Genomic DNA, 21181 nt, shown 5'->3' on the forward strand with positions numbered 1-21181 from the left:
AAATGACTGTGAGTCATTTTGGTGTCACCCCTCCAATGGTGGCACCCGGGTGCGGGCCGCACTCTCCGCACCCCCCTTGTGACGCCACTGCGGGGGGGTACAGACATAGACTCCAGACTCACCAGACTTTTAATGGCATCGCAGTGTAGATCCACTTGGAGTATAACAAATAACAATAACAATTGAAGTATCAGATGAGCAGGAGTTGAGCACAGATCCTCAGCAGGGGAGACACCAGCTATACTCCTGAAGTCCTCTAGATTCTGAGTATTTTCAGTAGCCATCCATCTTCCTGGTTTTCCTCCTCTGGCAACGACACAGGCCTCCTCCATTCTGGGGGCCCCAGGGAACTCCTCCCACACGCCAGCCTATGCCCACCCCCAAGCCTCAGGCCTAGCCCAGGGGCAGGGACGTCCCGAGGCCGGGTGTCACCCAGAGCGGGGACCTGGCGACAGCCGCAGTGACATCATCGTGCACACGTCATCTAATTGACGCATGCCGGCGGCCATCTTTTGTTATGAGGTATGCGGCTGGGTCCCCTCCTCTCTCCTGAAACTGTCGGGCTCTCAGTGACGCCACTGCCCAGGGGGTGGCTGAACAGCACTCAGCCCTAATCCATGGCTGGTCTCAACTAGTCTAAGCACATGGCATATCCCTCCAGTATATGTACCCTACCCCAGCATGCACCACTGGTTGAGAGAAACCCAGTGATTGGCTGCTGTCCTGTACATACACTCACAGTGCCTCTCATTGACTGTCCCACAATACAGCAGAGTCACACTCCACCCAGGGGGGTACAGTCAATGCCAAACACCTGAAATTAACCAGATAAATGCCACTTAAATAAAACCAAGCTCTGACTACGGCCCTGGCTATCACCAAATGTCTAGTAGCCACCTCACAGAAGGTGATGGGGGCTACATATGCTTGTCCTGTGTTCCCATTCACACAGCATACCGAAAAATAAAAAAGAGAGTTTATATTTCCCCATTGGGGGTACAGACAGCAGTAAGAACCTGATGGGGTGTCTAACCCTTCCAGACTCCATCCAAAATGTAAACAAATATTTTCGACTTTAGATATTTTTTTTAATGTAAATTGTCATTTGTTTTTAGTGTTGGTTAGTGCGGATTAATATTTAGGGTAATTTTATCTTTATTATTTTTTACAAAACAAAAAAGCAGTTTGTTTTTATGCATTCCCGTGTTATAAAATACATTCGCAACCCTTGAAATATCATTCCTATAGTGTTGTACCGACTTCTGCAGAATAATCTTTTTGTCCTCCACGTGGCATTTTTCACAAACGACCCTGTTTAAATGTGAGGTCTATTCGCCTAATCTCGGGCTGTCACATCTGCCTTTGACAGATGCAGTCACATACATTACCTTGGTATCAATAGCGTGTATCTCGCATTGCAGCCTATTTATCTTCCGAAGTGAGTCTCTTCATCCCGTGTTTCATCACTTTAATCCTGACTTGCGGTTTAACTCTAGATGGTAACAGCTCTGCCACACTCACTAGCGGCCATACATTACAGGCTACATCGTGATTATATCATGATCGTTTTTTTGCAATGCTAATCTTCACATAAGAATGTGATTTTAACAAAATCTAAATGTTAAAAAACAAGGTAAACAATTTCAGTTTTTAGGCACCTGTAGGCAAAATTGGAAATCTGTTTAGCCTGAGCCGACGCCCTTACTTGCTACAGGGCCGCCAGCTTTCACATATGCAGAGAAGGACCCCAGCATCATGTAAACACCTGTCTGCATCCATTTTATAGGGCAGCTTTGCACAGAGCCCGGTCCTTCCCCTGCGTTTGTGGAAGTCCGCGGTTACTGTAGGCGCCGCTGGTCTTAGAGCAGGAGGGTGCATTTTGCGTAGAATGCACCGCCCTTACTATTGCCGGTGTTGTATCTTGACACAACGCCGCGAGCTAGGCAGAGTAGGGACCTGCACTGCGCCTCTCTATTGAGGGCGCCTGTAGGCACGTGCTGACTCTTCCTAATGGTAAATCTGGCCCTGTTTGTATACTGTTGGGAATGATATGGATGAGGTCTGGGGCCAGGTAAAAATAAATTACACTCACATTTAACATTTAAAATCTAGAGATACCATTTTTTTTTACTTTTAAGATTCAAAATTCAAAGATAACTGATCATTCTAAATGATTAAAAAACTAAATTCTGACTTATTTATCTCTGAATTCTGATTGTTTTCTTAAATATCTGACTTTTTTCTGGCTCAGAATTCTAACTCATGCTGTTTTTGGATGGAGGAAAGAAATCTGACCATGAGTAGATAGTGCTTTAGTAAATCAACCCCTTTATCTCAGAATCTTGACTTGTTGAAAACTAATTAATTCACAGTTATTTCATCTTGAGCTGGCCACAAGTGCATAGCTGTGATCCATCCTTTTTCGATATTGCAATCGCATATAGGCTAAGGCACTTTGCCATTTTGAATGCGTAATATGAGCAACCAATTAAGACTCACTGTTGGATCTCTTGGAAATGAATCTTGAGAAGAAAAATGACAAAAAACTCATATGTGTGGCCATCTTTATAATCTAAAACTGGAGATTTCCAGATTCAAATTATATTTTACAATCTGATAATTTGATACGCGCAACTGAGGAATTGAGCTTTAGAAGATGGCATTGCACCCTTTTGGCAGTGCCATCCTAATTGATGGTGTTGAGATAAGCCCTGCAAGAGGAAGCTTTGCTAAAACAGTCAAGTGCTGTTACAATTGTAAAGGTTCATCAAATGTGGACTTACCTCAATGGTGGACAAATAAAAGTGACACCAAACTCAGGAGTTAAATCTTGAAAATTTATTCAAGTCTCTTAAATATTAATAAAAATGTATCTTATTTGTGTATCACTCGGCTGTAAATCCTCAAATCATCTCTGAATTGGTGCTGACACTGTCCTTCCTTCTGGAGGGTGGCTACTTTTGTTCCCCATGGTCCCTGCACGTGCTGTAAAGGAAGGACAGTGTCAGCACCAATTCAGAGGTGATTTGAGGTTCTACAGCTGAGTGATACACAAACATTTTTGTTAATAGTTAAAATATAATTAAACGCTTGTTTTTTTTGGGGGGGGGGGTGCATTTATCTATTGCTATCAAGCAGTAGATATATGCAAAAACAATTAAAACAAATTAAAAAGTTAACAAAAAGGTATTTATTTACCTCTGTCACCGCCGCTCGCTCCCGTCCGAAGATCTTAAGCTTTTCAAGCGGCCAAGCAAGATGATGTGGGCGGGCCCATGCACAGTACAGATCTTCGCGGGGAGAAGAGAAGACTCAGTGTAAGTCAATGCACAGGAGCATGCACATCAGACAGACATCATGGCCAGAGCATTAGCTAGCTCCCTTTGCACCCGTGGCAAAAACTGAAAACTGTGCCCCCCAACAGACGTGTGATGTTACCTGACGCCACACATGCGTGGCATCATGTGCTCTGCCTCCAGGATGGTGGCCAAATCCAAAATAGCATACAAATTTGGAGGAGGGAACACTGAAGCCGGCAGGGGAGGTGGAGGAGGGAGCGCGGTCACTTCAGGATGGCCAAGCGGTGAGGTGAGAGAGAGCCGCCAGCTGTCAGATGCTGACCGAGTGGCTCCCTCTCTCCTCACCACTCGGCCATCTTGGATGACAGATTCCTCCTCCGACCCCTCCCCCTGCCAGCTGCAGCGCTCCATTTCTCATCGGATCCCTGCTGCCTCTGCCCATACAGGCGGGGAAGAGCAACAGGGGCCGCAGGCGGCCAACAGGGGCGAGGGGGCGCAGCCAATCCGGCTCTGGATGCGCCCCCTCTCAGCTGCGCCTGAGGCGAGTGCCCTGATCATGGGACACAGAAGAGACAGCAGTCAGCGCTGGATCAGAGACCGGCACCAGCACTGGGGGGATTGCTGAATACAAGTGGAAGGAAGAAGATGATTGGATCAAGAGGCATCGTTTAAGGCCTTGGTTCTCAACTGGTGTGTCGTGACCCAAAAGTGGGTCTCGACCCTGTGTTTAGTGGGTCGTTGCGTGTCTTCCACTTTTCTAGGTGAGAGGCTCCTCTGCCTCCCCCTAGCGCAGCACTGTCAGTTCTCGCACCAAGCAGTCATTCAAAATATACTTCCTGTTACCGAGTGTCAGCTTGAGGTGGGGTGGGCTGGGGGTATGGCCGCGAGGGAGCTACATCCATACGTGCATTGCTTGCAGCTCCCTCACGTGTCCTGTAGAGGTCACTATGTGGCCCAGAAGAAGGGACCCTGCGTGTCCCTGAAACATTGGCTGTTTGACGCATGTGACAATCTAATAAAAGTGCTCATACTTTTTTCACGCATCATCAAGTGCTGGTGACTTCTATTGTGGACTGTAGAGGTGCCCGGACTGAAGTGAGGTCACATTCTGGCTCCCGGCATCTCTACAGGGTGCGCAAGGGAGCTGTATAAGCAATGCACGTATGGATGGAGCTCCATCATAGCACAGCAGCCCACACTGGAGCACAGGCTGAGGATCTACTCCAGTTCTCGTAAGGTAGGGAGACTGGGTGGACCATAAAAAAAATCCATTGACAATTAGAGAAAAGCTCAGAAGTTGGACACTAGCTGTAATTTTTATGTTGCATTGGCTACCTGACTTCTGGGATTTGTCTGGCCCTGCCTTATCTTTAACAGACTTTCCTTTCAACACTTGCTACTTTATAATAAGCCGTCCAAGAGGATGTAATTGAGAAAATGTTGTTGACAGGCTATAAAATTGTTTAACTGATCAATGCCTTGAAATGAATATCCTTATGCCGTTTTGCAGAGATGATTCTACATAGAATGAATATAATTAGGCGCAATCATCCTCTTGGAGGAGACGGGATATAATGTAATCTGAGTGGTTAATTGCTGTTTTCTGTTCTTGTACGCAATTATTTTTTATACGGTTCATATTGTTTTACCACCCTTCATACAGCGAACGTCCGGCTTAACGACACAGCGGAGAGTGGCAAAGCACTACTGCATGGCTGGTCAGGGTATAGAATCTCAGTGACCCATTTTACATCTGCTGGCTCAACACTAATGGTCACATATAGCATCCACTTAAGAACACAAGATGTTATCTGAGACTGATCATTACTTTAAAAGCACAACATTAGAAAGAAAGGACATGGCTCAAAGATATTATGTGGAAGCAAATGATGTAGTGCTGTAACCTTATAGTGTTGTTTGAGTTTCCTTAAAGTGCACCCGTTCCTTTTACTGTTTAAGAGGTATATGCTGTAAAGCAGGGGTAGGCCGACTGTGACAATATTTTCCACCCCAAGTCATATCATAGTTGGGGTGAGAAAAACACAAGTTTATCTAGTTCAACCAATATAATGAATAAATACATTGAAAACCTCCATATACCAAACCATATATTCACAGTTGATCCAGAGGGGAAAAATGCCTCTTAAAGCTTGGTCTAATTTGCTCCAGCAGGGAAAACAAATTCCTTCCTGATCCCCAAAGACAGGGGTAGGCTAATTCTGGTCTCAAAAAGTCTCATCATGCCTCTGGAAGTTATGCCTGTGGCTGTCAGGGTCTTGCAATGCCTACAGCTGGAGGGCCAGAGTTTGCTGCCCCCTGCAGAGACAGTTGGAAATGGGATGTTGTTGAGGAAGGAGGAAAGAAAACGGCAACTGGATTAATAAGAGGACTTTAGCTATGGGGAAAGATTAAATAAACTGAATTAATTTCCTATTAGGAACAGGTGATTAAAGCCGAACTTCAGTTGGCCATCTGTTGGCCAAAGACCCATAGCTGACAGGGCTTTCAGCCCTGTCAGCTATGGGTGTAAAACCTTCCTTCCCTTACCCAAAGAAATTTAAGGAAATACTATAGGGATGCACCAATACCGCTTTTTCGGTATCGAGTATGAGTACCGATATTTTTTTTCTCGGTACTTGCTCATTCCGAATACCAGTGCCGTGGGCAGCAGATCATGACCCACCTCCTGGCTTCCTGATTGTCCTATCGAAAGGAACAGCGGCTTCACTTCCCGAGGCCGCCTGGCTTCCTGACCAATCAGGAAGCCAGGCGGCGGGTCATGATGTGCCGCCAGGATTCCTGATTGGTCAGGAAGCCAGGCTACCTAGCAACAAGTGAAGCTTGCTTCCTAGCCAATCAGGAAGCTGGGTGGCACGTCATGACCAGCTTCCTGATTGACTAGGGAGCCGGCTTACTTGTTGCTAGGCAGCCTGGCTTCCTAGCCCACCACCTGGCTTCCTGATTGGAAAGGAAGCCAGTTCCATGCTCTCTCGGCACTGCCAGTCAGGGGTAGCTCTCCCTCTGACCGGAAGTTCCGGTATCGGAGTTAAGTATAGGATTATTTGGGCAAGTACAAGTACTTGCCCAAATACTCGATATTGGAACCAATACCAATACTAGTATCGGCATCGGTGCATCCCTAAAATATTATATAGACCCCTAAATGAATTTGAACATGCTTGGGATACACATAGATCTCTACCCAGACTAGTCTACAACTCCCCCAGTTGTGATCTTGGTCTTGCTTTGGCTGTGATGCTGCTTCATCAGTTGGACTCCAACTAGGTGATCCCAATCCCATCATTGCCCCTAAAACTCTCTGTTTGACAGATCTGAGCGGTGTGACCATGGCAACCTTTTTACAGCATCTGTCACAATAGTTCTGTGTTTTCCTTCTGAGTTCTTAGAGATATCAGTTGACTCAGGATGACTGTCATCTGTTTTCTTCTGAGAAATCACCGCTTGAATGAATGTAAAAAATACATTGCGCAAATGGCTCCAGCCTGTCACACGTTAGAAGTTTCTTTAAACTTTTTCTTTCATGTCAGTGACTGATATGGCTGCGTCTTCAAAATGAAAAAAAAAAGTTGTTTACGGTAAACAACTGTCAAGGATGTAACGTTTGAAATGTTCATCTGCTGTAAATAATTGTCAAGTTTAAGTTACTTGCGAGAATATATTCATAGAAAAATAAACAAGAATTATGTGTCTACAGGTAGTTTCTGGTGTTTTTTTTATTGTTTATTTTTCCCAAGAATACATTTTCAGTATGCAATGCTTTAAAGTGAAAGTGTGCTTTGTTTATTATTATTATTATTATACAGGATTTATATAGCGCCAACAGTTTGTGCAGCGCTTTACTATATAAGGAAGACATTACAATCACAATACAATTCAAGACAAGATGGTAAGAAGGGCCCTGCCCCTGAGGGCTTACAATACATGAGGAGGTAGCTGAGTAGGGATGAATTGTTTGAGAATGTGATATACTTGGCAAAGCAGCAGGTTCACTACAAAGAGTTTGCCCAGGCCAAATATGTAGAACAGCCATTCATAACCTGGGGTCCGTGGATCCCTAGTGTTCCTCCAGAGGTTGTCAGGGGTTCCTTGAGCTGTGGCTGGTTGACCTCCCATCTGTTGGTCCTTGCATAGTACCAGGGTCAACACCATATGTCAGAGCCAGCTGCATGACACCTGTGATCAGTTAAGCTGTCTGTAAGGATGGCATTTTGACCACCAATGTAAGGGGCATGTTTCCTACTTAACACCAGTGTAAGGAGCATTCTTTACCCCTGACCACCAATTTAAGGAGCATTCTTCCCAATGACAACCAATGTAAGGGCATTCTTTCCACTGGCCACCAATGTAGGGGCATTCCTTACACTGATCACCAATGTAAGGGGCATTCTTCCCACTGATCACCAATGTAAGGGGCATTCTTCCCACTGACCACCAATGTAAGGGGCATTCTTCCCACTGACCACCAATGTAAGGGGCATTCTTCCCACTGACCACCAATATAGAGAGCATTCTTTCCACTGATCACCAATGTAGGGAGCATGCTTCCCACTGACCACCAGTGTAAGGAACATTCTTCCCACTGACCACCAATGTAAGGAGCATTCTTCCCGATGACCACCAATGTAAGGAGCATTCTTCCCACTGACCACCAATGTAAGGGGCATTCTTCCCACTGACCACCAATGTAAGGAGCATTCTTACCACCAACCACCAATGTAAGGGACATTCCTCACACTGACCACAAATGTAAGGAGTATTCATCCCACTGACCACCAATGTAAGGGGCATTGTTCCTACTAATGACCAATATTAGCGACATTCTTAACACTAACTCACTCACTGACTGTAACCATTTTCCTTTGGGGTAAAAAGGTTGAGAATAGCTTGATGTAGAAAGCGCTTTGGCTTTACTGATTCCCCATATGTTATGTAAAAAGTATGTGGTAAACCTGCCACCTCTACTGTATCATGGCCTTTTCCTCTCTCAGGGTGACAACACAGTATGTTTGCTGTTGAATTTTAGATAGTGTTATCACCCTTATCTGAAGGCGATTGCATGCCTCCATTAGCTTTGTGATGACACAAATCCCTTCTCTGCTAACCAGAAAGAACAGGCTGGTCCTGCCCACCAGTCACATCACACCTTGTCCCACCACTCCTCCCTGGGTGAATGACAGCTGTAGACAGGGAGTGACAAGGGGCATCAATTGCCCCTCCGCCTACAGCAATAGGAGGGATGGGAGTTGTAGTCCTCAGCTAATGGGAGTTGTAGTCCTCAGACCATTTAGACACTGGCAGAGGCATTGCTGTACATTTCTGCCCACAGCTCTCCCCCAAGGGGAACAGTAAGAGAGTCATCTGTCTGATCAATCTGATTAAATCTGATATGATTAAAAACAATTATAAAAAGATATTCGGCTGCTTTTTTTCTGTATTTTATTACTGGCCGTAATAATAGCAATTGATATTACAGGGGCTGGTTTTATATTTACACTGCACATGTGCAGGTTGCAGTTAATTTATCCCGGCACCCTGCAGCTGAGAAGCATAGGGAATTCCTATGCTCCTTGGCTCCATCTAGTGGCAGAAATTCCATTTGAACGTATGGCCAGGGGAAGATTGATATATTGTGTTATTAATTAATGTGTTATTAATTCCATATAATCCTATTAGTTGTAAATTACCTCCTCGTGGGCTACAAATGTCTCACTTTATTGTTGAGCTATTTTTTTTCTTTTTTTAATGTATTCTTGTCTTTTATATGTTTGTGTCTTCCTTTGTATCAGCGTGAGCAGGTATTTCACAACTTCATTTGTAGAAAGAAGCAGCGACAAATCTTTCAGTGCTAATGCATTCTTCTGGGTCAGCCAGTCCTAGGAAATCCAATTTATATCATATTGAGAGTCAAGACAGGAATAGAGAGGGTTTAAGACGACAGGTCACCAGCACTCAGATAATTGAAATAGATATGTCCTTTTTATTGGACAATCGTGTCACGACAATCAACAAAGCCGACGTTTCGGGACCGCCCAGGGTCCCTTCTTCAAGGCAGAAAGATGTGATCTTTTCGGGAATTGTTTACGGTAAACAACTGTCAAGGATGTAACGTTTGAAATGTTCATCTGCTGTAAATAATTGTCAAGTTTAAGTTACTTGCGAGAATATATTCATAGAAAAATAAACAAGAATTATGTGTCTACAGGTAGTTTCTGGTGTTTTTTTTATTGTTTATTTTTCCCAAGAATACATTTTCAGTATGCAATGCTTTAAAGTGAAAGTGTGCTTTGTTTATTATTATTATTATTATACAGGATTTATATAGCGCCAACAGTTTGTGCAGCGCTTTACTATATAAGGAAGACATTACAATCACAATACAATTCAAGACAAGATGGTAAGAAGGGCCCTGCCCCTGAGGGCTTACAATACATGAGGAGGTAGCTGAGTAGGGATGAATTGTTTGAGAATGTGATATACTTGGCAAAGCAGCAGGTTCACTACAAAGAGTTTGCCCAGGCCAAATATGTAGAACAGCCATTCATAACCTGGGGTCCGTGGATCCCTAGTGTTCCTCCAGAGGTTGTCAGGGGTTCCTTGAGCTGTGGCTGGTTGACCTCCCATCTGTTGGTCCTTGCATAGTACCAGGGTCAACACCATATGTCAGAGCCAGCTGCATGACACCTGTGATCAGTTAAGCTGTCTGTAAGGATGGCATTTTGACCACCAATGTAAGGGGCATGTTTCCTACTTAACACCAGTGTAAGGAGCATTCTTTACCCCTGACCACCAATTTAAGGAGCATTCTTCCCAATGACAACCAATGTAAGGGCATTCTTTCCACTGGCCACCAATGTAGGGGCATTCCTTACACTGATCACCAATGTAAGGGGCATTCTTCCCACTGATCACCAATGTAAGGGGCATTCTTCCCACTGACCACCAATGTAAGGGGCATTCTTCCCACTGACCACCAATATAGAGAGCATTCTTTCCACTGATCACCAATGTAGGGAGCATGCTTCCCACTGACCACCAGTGTAAGGAACATTCTTCCCACTGACCACCAATGTAAGGAGCATTCTTCCCGATGACCACCAATGTAAGGAGCATTCTTCCCACTGACCACCAATGTAAGGGGCATTCTTCCCACTGACCACCAATGTAAGGAGCATTCTTACCACCAACCACCAATGTAAGGGACATTCCTCACACTGACCACAAATGTAAGGAGTATTCATCCCACTGACCACCAATGTAAGGGGCATTGTTCCTACTAATGACCAATATTAGCGACATTCTTAACACTAACTCACTCACTGACTGTAACCATTTTCCTTTGGGGTAAAAAGGTTGAGAATAGCTTGATGTAGAAAGCGCTTTGGCTTTACTGATTCCCCATATGTTATGTAAAAAGTATGTGGTAAACCTGCCACCTCTACTGTATCATGGCCTTTTCCTCTCTCAGGGTGACAACACAGTATGTTTGCTGTTGAATTTTAGATAGTGTTATCACCCTTATCTGAAGGCGATTGCATGCCTCCATTAGCTTTGTGATGACACAAATCCCTTCTCTGCTAACCAGAAAGAACAGGCTGGTCCTGCCCACCAGTCACATCACACCTTGTCCCACCACTCCTCCCTGGGTGAATGACAGCTGTAGACAGGGAGTGACAAGGGGCATCAATTGCCCCTCCGCCTACAGCAATAGGAGGGATGGGAGTTGTAGTCCTCAGCTAATGGGAGTTGTAGTCCTCAGACCATTTAGACACTGGCAGAGGCATTGCTGTACATTTCTGCCCACAGCTCTCCCCCAAGGGGAACAGTAAGAGAGTCATCTGTCTGATCAATCTGATTAAATCTGATATGATTAAAAACAATTATAAAAAGATATTCGGCTGCTTTTTTTCTGTATTTTATTACTGGCCGTAATAATAGCAATTGATATTACAGGGGCTGGTTTTATATTTACACTGCACATGTGCAGGTTGCAGTTAATTTATCCCGGCACCCTGCAGCTGAGAAGCATAGGGAATTCCTATGCTCCTTGGCTCCATCTAGTGGCAGAAATTCCATTTGAACGTATGGCCAGGGGAAGATTGATATATTGTGTTATTAATTAATGTGTTATTAATTCCATATAATCCTATTAGTTGTAAATTACCTCCTCGTGGGCTACAAATGTCTCACTTTATTGTTGAGCTATTTTTTTTCTTTTTTTAATGTATTCTTGTCTTTTATATGTTTGTGTCTTCCTTTGTATCAGCGTGAGCAGGTATTTCACAACTTCATTTGTAGAAAGAAGCAGCGACAAATCTTTCAGTGCTAATGCATTCTTCTGGGTCAGCCAGTCCTAGGAAATCCAATTTATATCATATTGAGAGTCAAGACAGGAATAGAGAGGGTTTAAGACGACAGGTCACCAGCACTCAGATAATTGAAATAGATATGTCCTTTTTATTGGACAATCGTGTCACGACAATCAACAAAGCCGACGTTTCGGGACCGCCCAGGGTCCCTTCTTCAAGGCAGAAAGATGTGATCTTTTCGGGACCGCCCAGGGTCCCTTCTTCAAGGCAGAAAGATGTGATCTTTCTGCCTTGAAGAAGGGACCCTGGGCGGTCCCGAAACGTCGGCTTTGTTGATTGTCGTGACACGATTGTCCAATAAAAAGGACATATCTATTTCAATTATATGAGTGCTGGTGACCTGTCGTCTTTATCTTGTATTTTGCACGGTGCCATCCGTGGTCGTTACTACGAGCACCATTGTTCTTATTGGCCGGGATTGCTGTAAGGTGTGCGGAGAGCACCTCACCAACAGGAATAGAGAGGGAACACTTTTTTGAAGAACATTTTTTAATTATTTTTTTGTTCCTTTGTTTTAGTCATTTGTAGGAAGTAGCAGAACTGTTACAATTAAAGATGAGTGGATCGATCAATCCCAACTGAGATTCATCCAAGACCAGGTGTCTTCAGAATCTGACCAATCCTCTGGGCAAATCAACTTGTTTGTCTTGGCCCTCAATGGGGAACTGGTTAGTTTACTCTAAAAGTTTTTGAATAATGAATCCGGATCGAACAAATATACATTGCCCAGGAAAGTGTTTATTTTTTTGCCCAAACACTTACAACAGTGGCAGAACTATTGCCATAGTGACCTAGGCGGCCGCTATGGGGCCCGGGGCACAGGGGGGCCTGGCCAGGACGAGGAACAAAGGGCTCCCCCTGATGCTGTGCGGGCATGGCGGCTGTGAGAAGGAATGCGCCACTGTCCAGATCACTGACAACCTGTCAGTGATCTGTGCAGCAGCGCGTTCCTCCTCACAGCCGCTGCTGAGTCAGTGACAGCCAGCAGCTGCAGAGGAGGAGGACAGGGCCTGGCGTCAAGAGTGGAGGAGGAGGTGGGGCCCAGCAACGGTGGAGGAGGATGAAGAGGCCAGGCCCGACGGCGGAGGAGGAGGCGGGGACTGTCAGCGACCGAGAGGAGGCTGTGTCCGGACGTGGAGAAGGCTGACAGCGGATCGGGGGTAACAGGTAAGAGGTGTGCAAGGGTGTGACCAGCCCACCTGAGACCCTGCAGAGCCCACCATAGAGGGTCAATGGTGGGCTCTGCAGGGTCACTCTCAGCAAGGGGCGTAACTAGAGATCACAGAGCCCTATACAAAATGTTGCTATGGGGCCCTGTGATATTATAGTTACGCCCCTGCCAGTCATCATTTTTCTAAACAGTTGGCTCTATCTCTCTCAGCTCGGCTTCTCTGAACTTCCTGTCCAGTACAAGATCACAAGGGAGAGCATAGTCTCCATCAGCTGTCCATCTACTGTCTTGGAGAAGGGGGAGGAAGGGAGCGTCTTGCCTTCCTGTGCCTTGTGTCATCCTGGCATAGACTTTACTGGTTCCCTGTTAGGAAAACAGGAAATACCATATTAGTCATATTAAGGGATGGATATAATTATACTACTACGCACTCATAAAGCTTTGCATTGCAAATATGGACCTTTCAGTAACTTTATATATTGGCATGAATAAAATACATGTCATGTCACAATCTAAATATAAGTCCACTTTATGTGCAAACCCAGATATTAGCTTGTAACAGAAGCAAAGACATCATCACTTTGCTGTACATAGCCTGTGCAGAGAGCAGAGCTGTGGGAGGGGCCCAGCAAGCACCACTCACTACGGGTTGCCTGCAGAAAGTCACGGGAGGGGGCAGAAACAAGACCAGTCATCCTGCACATGGTGAGAGCGCAGCAGAGAGCGGTCTTTATTACAGGAGGGTGCGGAGACAAGACCAGTCACCTTGTACATGGAGAGAGAGCAGCAGTGACCGGTCTTTATTACAGGATGGGCAGAGAAAGGACCAGTCAACCTGCAAAAGGAGAGAGAGCAGCAGTGACCAGTCTTTATTATAGGAGGGGGGCAGAGACAAGACCAGTCACCCTGCACAAGGAGAGAGAGCAGCAGTGACCAGTCTTTATTAAAGGAGGGATGCGGAGACAAGACTAATCACCTTGCACAAGGAGAGAGAGTAGCAGTGACCAGTCTTTATAACAGGAAGCTCCAAGTGTCACACAGATTTGGAGGAAATAGACAAAGCACTCCAAGGTTCAATAATACACATTGCTCTTGTTTTTTTATAATATATATATTTATTTTGTATTTATTTATTTATTATATTTAACAATATTTCTTTATCCCGAGAGTTAAGCTTCAAGGAACTCAAATTTAAAAAAAAAAAGGGGATGCATTGTTCCCAGCACGCCGTACTGACCTGCCATCGCTCTGTATGCCTCAGCACACTTTTTGGCTTATCTTCATTTGCATTTATTTCTCGGATTGCTATATAAGCCTCCATCTCTCTTTAGAAAATGTAAGAGGGGAGAAAAAAAAAAAAAAACTAAAGCAGGGGATCAAGGAAATGGGAAACAGTTGCACAATCTGGCACATCTGTTGTGATTTAAAACTAAGCTTGGGCAGATTAATTTTGATTTGCTTATGTAGGTGGCTCGGAGGAATTCCATTGTCTGGGCCGTCGGGACATCTATAATTTACAGCTGATGTTGTTCTTTATCTGAGCGGCTCTAATGACTGAACACTACATGAAAACAATTTGAACAAGATTAAGTTTACGATTAAACAATGTTGACCAGTTGTTTCACAGTTTGAAATGACTCATAAGAGCAGGTTAAAAGCTTTTTATACAAATACTTAATAATCATCTTAAAAGCATAATAATAATAGAAATAGGAACGGGATGTAGACATGACAGCCAGTTCCATTTATTGCAATTACGCTGAATTAAAGTCTATCTCTTGCCAAGATTTTTTGGACAGAGTGGAGCAGGGGTGGAAAAAATGATATGGACGAAGCAGGATACAGCAGGAGCCAGCTCCATTGCAAAACAACTAGAGAAAACCTCAAAAGTTAGGCGCTGGCTGTAATTGTTAAGGAGCATTAGCTACCTGGATCATGGGATTTGTCCAACCCTGGAGTAGAGCAGAGGTAGGCAACCTTGCAACTCCAATTATGGTGAATTTACAAATCCCACCATGCCTCTGCCTCTAGGAGTCATGGCAGTGGCTGTCAGAGTCTTGGAATGCCTCATGGGACTTGTAGTTTCATCACAGCTGGAGAGTCAAGGTTGCTTACTTCTGGAGAAGAGAATGGTTAGGATCCGTCAATTTATTTTCCACTGTGTCCCCACTATTGAGATTTTTACTTCGCTTCCTATATTAGAGACTAAACAGTGTTTGTACATGATAGCACTGGACCATTAGAAGTGGGAATTGGTTCTAAAGGATATATTAAGTGGAGTGTGTTGTCCTTCAAGGACACAGATCCCTGGAGAATGTATAGTGTATGTGGAACTGGTTCTGATCCATGGCTGCTACCTCTTTAATCATGATAAACAAATCGCTCAACAAACGATCAACCATATCATCGACATTTTGAGGGGCCAAATCCTTACATCCCCCATTCCTCCTCAGATTTCTCTTTTTCCTCCTCAGATATCCCTCTTTGTCCCTCAGATGTTCCTCTTTCCTCCACAGATTTTCTTCGTTCCTCCTCAAATGTCACCCTTTCCTTCTCAGATGTCCCACGTTCCTCCTTTAGATGTTTCTCTTTCCTCCTCAGATGTCACTGTTTGCTCCTCAGATGTGCCTCTTTCCTCCTCAGATGTTCCTCTTTGCTCCTTAGATATTCCTCTTTCCTCCTCAGATGTCCCTTTTTCCTTCTCAGATGTTCCACTTTCCTCCACAGATGTCCCTCTTACCACCCAAATGTTCTTCATTCCTCCTCAAATGTCCCCCTTTCCTTCTCAGATGTCCCACGTTCCTCTTTAGATGTTCCTCTCTCCTCCTCAGATGTCCCTATTTCCTCCTTAGATGTTCCTCTTTCCTCCTCAGATGTGCCTATTTCGTCCTCAGATGTTCCTCTTTCCTCCTTAGAAGTTTTTCTTTCCTCCTCATATGTGCCTTTTTCCTCCTCAGATGCCCCTATTTCCTCCTCAGATGTTCCTCTTTCCTCCTCAGATGTCCCTATTTCCTCCTCAGATGTCCCTATTTCCTCCTCAGATGTCCCTCTTTCCTCCTTAGATGTTCCTCTTTCCTCCTTAGATGTTCCTTTTTCCTCCTTAGATGTTCCTCTTTCCTCCTCAGATGCCCCTATTTCCTCCTCAGATGTCCCTCTTTCCTTCTTAGATGTTCTTCTTTCCTGATAGCGTCATCTGTAGTAGGTGCTCCTCAATACACATTCTATAGACTGTAGAAGACCATAAAAAAGATTTCCCTTCACTTCCTGCTCTGGCAACAACTATAACATTTTCGATTTTCTATCACTTTCTGTCCCGGTGACAATTATTCACCAGGATACATACAGAGGGTGAATCTTTCCCTCCATTACTGACTTACCATGCCTTGTTCCGCACTGTGTCTCTGTGTGGAAGTGACCATCTTGGTAGAGGCAGGGCTTTGCTTTCTGATGTCAGAGCCTCCAGCAAGGAGAACATTGAACAGCACAATAATGATATCACCAATTCTCAAATCCCATTACAGCAGCAGTCAGAGGCAGCAAGTGCCTTAGATCTCGCACTGTCAGTATACAGCTACTAACATTCATTGAATGAGATGAATGCAGACAGTGGCAGACAGTGGCAAAGTGTGTGTATTTGGTGGCAAGTGAGGAAATGCATGCCGGGGCATTAGTGGGTGCAGTAGTGGTGAGTAAGCAAGTGCATATTGTTGCATGCAGAATAGTGCATTGGTTCAGTGGCAGTCAGTGAGTGGTAGTGAGTGCACATCAATGCAGTGACGAAGAGTGAGGATGTTCGTCTCAAAACAATAATGGCAAGTGCAGAAATGCCTCTCCCTCCCTCCACTCACCAACTGGGGTCTCACGGAAAGTTGAAGGTTAGACTGGGTGCTCTTGTGGGTGCCATTTTGAACCTATATTGGGTCGCTCCTGCCTCCCCCTCTGCCTGACAGAGCACTTACCAGCTTAACACTGCCCTGTGATGCCTATAGGAATCACAGAACTGAACCAGCATGCACCATGCCTGGCCTCGTTGTTAAGGGAGCCACAGCATGAGCAGGGATGTGTGAGATGTGTGGTTAGAGTACCTGACTGACTATGTGATGGCTTAATGGCCTAATTTTATTTACCGGCTGATTGGGTGACATTTGCAGCTTGATGTGTTTTGGGGGGGAGTAGGATTGAAGTGACCTTACCCCAGCACCAAGATTTTCCAAAACGTTTTCCCCCTTCAAGTTATGTGCCCCTTCACTGGAGTAGCAGCAAGTAGGGTAATGCGTATTCAGTGCAGTGGCAGAGACTTGGGTGGTCGGTGCAGTGAGCGGGATGTATACGGAAGTAGTGCGAGCTTTTGCAGTGGCAGTGCAGAAGTTAGCCATTGCAAACCATGTGATGGATCCATTGCAGACCATGTGATGGAGCCAAATGTTGATCCACCCAAGGTAATGGTAGCCAGTATAGCAGTATGGGGTGTTCTGAAGAACCTAAAAGACTCAGGACAGTCTGTAGCTATGCCCTAGGGTCGAGAAGCTGAGCATGTGGCACGCTGCTGTGAAATACAGGGAAAGCTAAAATGTTTGTGCGCTTTTTAGGGGAAGTGGTGAATGTGCAGCAGACCTTTGGATCTACACATTATCTGTATTATTCCTTCTAGCGGAACATAACAGCAATAATAATAGCAGCCTTAACACCAGTTATAGTTACAATAATAGCTGCACCAGAAGCACATAAAAGTAAAAGCCCCACGGGAAGCACGTAATAATAGTTGATATTACTATAATAGCAACAACAAGCAATAAATAATAGTGATATCAGCTCTGTCAGTCGCACAAAATAGTAGCCCCCCTAATAGCATAATATAATAGTTAGGAATTTTACCAGCAGAATTTAGTAGCGGTAGCAGTAGAATATTACTATTATATATGCCCACCAAAAAAACATTATAACAGTAATTGAAGAAAAAAAACCACTTCATTAGCAGCACATAAGAGCAATAGTAACCCAACCAACCAGCAGTACGGAATAACAATATCCCCATCCATAGCATATAATAATTATTATAATTAAAAATAGATCATTAAAAATATATGAATAATCATACTACTACTAATAATAACAATAATCATAATAAACCTGATAAATAATAATAATAATACACAATAAAAAAACACGCTATATATATATCTTTATATAACACAGGTTGGGCGGACACAAAGTGCTTACACAAGAGTAAAAACATCAGATTATAGATTTATTATATCCATGTGACGGCAGGTCACAGCCTGTCTTGGGCCTTCTCAACCTGTGTCCATTGCCTATATATATCTAGGGACATGGCAGGAGTGTATCCATTGCCTATATATAACTGGGGGTGTGGCAAGGGTGTATCCATTGCCCATATATAACTTGGAGCATGGCAGTGTTGTGTCCATTGCCTATATATAGCTGGGGCATGGCATGGGTGTTTCCATTGCCTATATATAACTGGGGGCGTGGCAGGGGTGTGCCCATTGCCTTTATACAACTGAGGGAGGGGCTGGGGTGTGTTCATTGCCTATATATATCTAGGGGCATGGCAGGGGTGTGTCCATTGCCTATATATATCTAGGGACATGGCAGGGGTGTGTCCATTGCCTATATATATCTATGGACATGGCTGGGGTGTGTCCATTGCCTATATATATCTAGGGACAATGCAGGGGTGTGTCCATTGCCTATATATATCTAGGGACATGGCAGGAGTGTGTCCATTGCCTATATATAACCGTCTGTACATCGCCTTTCAGCACGATGGCTAATTACATTTCCTGGTACTCAGATGACCATACAGAAGTAGCATCTAAAAATATGTATGGAAAAAATAAACATATGAAACGGCAAGTAAAAAAAAATGAAAGCCAAGTACAAATGCGTATAAATCTTAAAAATTTTATAGCCCCCAAAAAAGTGTTTTTGTTGATGTCTTTGTCCTCAGGGGAAAGGTTTCTTATTACATCCTGTGATGGTAACTGGAACAGGAAATGAGAAGGAATCTCTTCGGTGAGGAATAAGATTTGGTGCTTTAAATACGCTCCGGTGTCTGTTAAGAAAAAAAGTCTTCAGCTTTTCTAAGATATAACATTTTTCCAAATCTCCAGCTGAGTTTTCGGTGACTCATCTCCCTTTCGCTTCTATCAGTGTAATCAAGCTGTTATTATAATTTCATTTGCCGTTCTAATTTGCCTTATTAAAATCAATTTGCGAGTTAAAATAATATTCTTTCCATTACATTTCAATAGTCTTTGATCGTGCGATGTTTAAAGCTGAACTCCAAAGATAAAACACATACACATTTTATATATATATATATATATATATGTACTACCTGCCAAAGGATTTCTATTTCTGTCCATCCAGTCCTGAAGCCATGTGTGGGAAGGCAGGAGACCTTATTTTTTTCTGCCTCGGTTAAGTAGCACTTCCAGGTCTTGTCCAGCCCCCAGCCTGTGATTGGACAGTAAAAGGAGAAGTAGCAGAGTGATGAGTTCATTGTGCATTCATTTCAGCTTTAGGCCTCATTCAGACGAGAAACGGTTGGCACGTACAGCTCTGCGGTGCGTGCACGGCCGTAGGGCAGCTCCTGGGAAGGACAGGTGCTACGTGTGATTAGTACTCAGCCCCTGTCCTTCTCTATGGGTCTACGTGGCCGTACGCCGCATTACGCTGACCCCAAGTGCAGGTCCGTACGGGTGCAGGTGTCCCAGCTCGGACACAGATAGGATCTATCCTGTCAGCGTACGAGTACGAACACCCACACAGACGTGGAGGGCGGGTGAGCGTAGGGCGGTGTACAGCCGCGTACTCCCATAGAGAAGGACGGGGGCTGTGTACTTATCACACGCTGCACCTGTCCTTCCCAGGAGCTGCCTGATACAGCCGTGCACAAGGCACGGAGCTGTACGTCCTGGCTGCGTCTCGTGTGAATGAGGCCTTAGGGTTTACTTTGTAAAAAACATGAACAAATAAACACCCAATGAAAGAATATTTCGCTGTCTACTGGGTGGCAAAGGAAATCTTCGCTTTTAAAGCCCAACTGCACTCAAAAAGTACTTTTTCCCCCATCCCGTGGCATCACTAGGGGGGTTCGGCCCGCACCCGACTAACAATCATTTTGGTGCCACTCCCTCTGAAAAGTTGGGCACTCGGTCATGGACTGAGAGCCCGACAGTTGCATGAGAGAGGAGGCATACCTTATCCTGCCGGGTGAACATCCCCTCCTCTCTCTGCTGGCGTCCATCACCAAGATGGCCACCGACAGGTAACAGCGCGTGACGTCATCACATGCGTGATGGCATCACGATCAAGCATGATGATGTTAAGGTGGGGTGTCACCCGGTACCCGCTCCGGGTGATACCCCGCTTAGGGGCGTGCCTGCCCCCATACCACTAGGCTTTTGTTTGCCCTTGCCTTGTGAAGACAGATTTACTCACCTAAGTTCCCCCTCTAGGTCCTTCCCCACCACCATTTCCAGGTGGGGGGAGGGTTGCAAATCCAGTAGTGCAATGGCGCCTGAGACCACCAGTCCCCTTAACACTCCTCCACTGACATCGGGCTTCTTCTGGATCATGGTCAATGCAGGCGCTGACGTGGACACTCAATTTATACAATAGCACCTATGAGTCTGTGGCACCTTTTTAATTTTCAGTACTGTTGCTACTGAATGGCTATAAAAAGAAACTTAAATTGTCCTTTTCTTTTTTATTTTTCAGCACAACAAAATTCACCAAAAATCCATGAAGGCTGGTGGGCCTATAAGGAGGTCGTTCAGGGGAGCTTTGTTCCAGGTAAGGAACCGCGCAGCTGCTATGGGGTCCTGGGGAGGGGGGGGCCCATTAGGGAGGCCAAGAAAGAAAAATTAAACTGTGAGGTTTGCAGTATGGAAGAGCCGAGGTCAGACCTCAGGATCATTGTTAGTCAGGAAGAAGCATTTGCTTAGTTGACTTTGTTGGTAGTTGGTAGATTTGTCGCCCCCTGAACTTCCGATACAGACTGGAATGAATCCGGTATTAACCCTGTGTGCCTAATGCGGCCACAAATCCCAGAGTGTCTCCTCTGTTAAAACCTCATATGTGTCCATATAAGATCAGCAACATCAGCTCAAAGATCCCGCCCCTTTCTTTATGTTCATCTGTGGGGGCGGAGAATGCCCTGACCCGCAGCTGATTGGGCGGGTGGCCCCAAGGGCACTTCCAGGTTCAGAAGAGCTCAGGTTTGGACTGGGTTCCGTCCGAACCTGAGCTCATCCCTACTATAAGACTGCTAGCAGCTCTACTGCTGCCTTTCTCTG

At 44.8% G+C, this 21181-nt stretch overlaps 1 protein-coding gene across 1 annotated transcript in view; it reads left to right on the forward strand.

The window, feature by feature from the left end:
• Nucleotides 1-21181, forward strand: part of CA10 (carbonic anhydrase 10) — a 133968-nt gene that overhangs the window by 69196 nt on the left and 43591 nt on the right. Inside the window, exon 2 of the mRNA XM_018561784.1 lies at nt 20604-20678. Within this exon, the coding sequence (XP_018417286.1) occupies nt 20604-20678 (75 nt within the window). The remainder of the gene's footprint in view (nt 1-20603; nt 20679-21181) is intronic.

The sequence above is a fragment of the Nanorana parkeri genome, unplaced genomic scaffold, assembly GCF_000935625.1.
Source record: "Nanorana parkeri isolate BGI_ZX_2015 unplaced genomic scaffold, ASM93562v1 scaffold544, whole genome shotgun sequence".
In the NCBI taxonomy this organism is placed as follows: Eukaryota; Metazoa; Chordata; class Amphibia; order Anura; family Dicroglossidae; genus Nanorana; species Nanorana parkeri.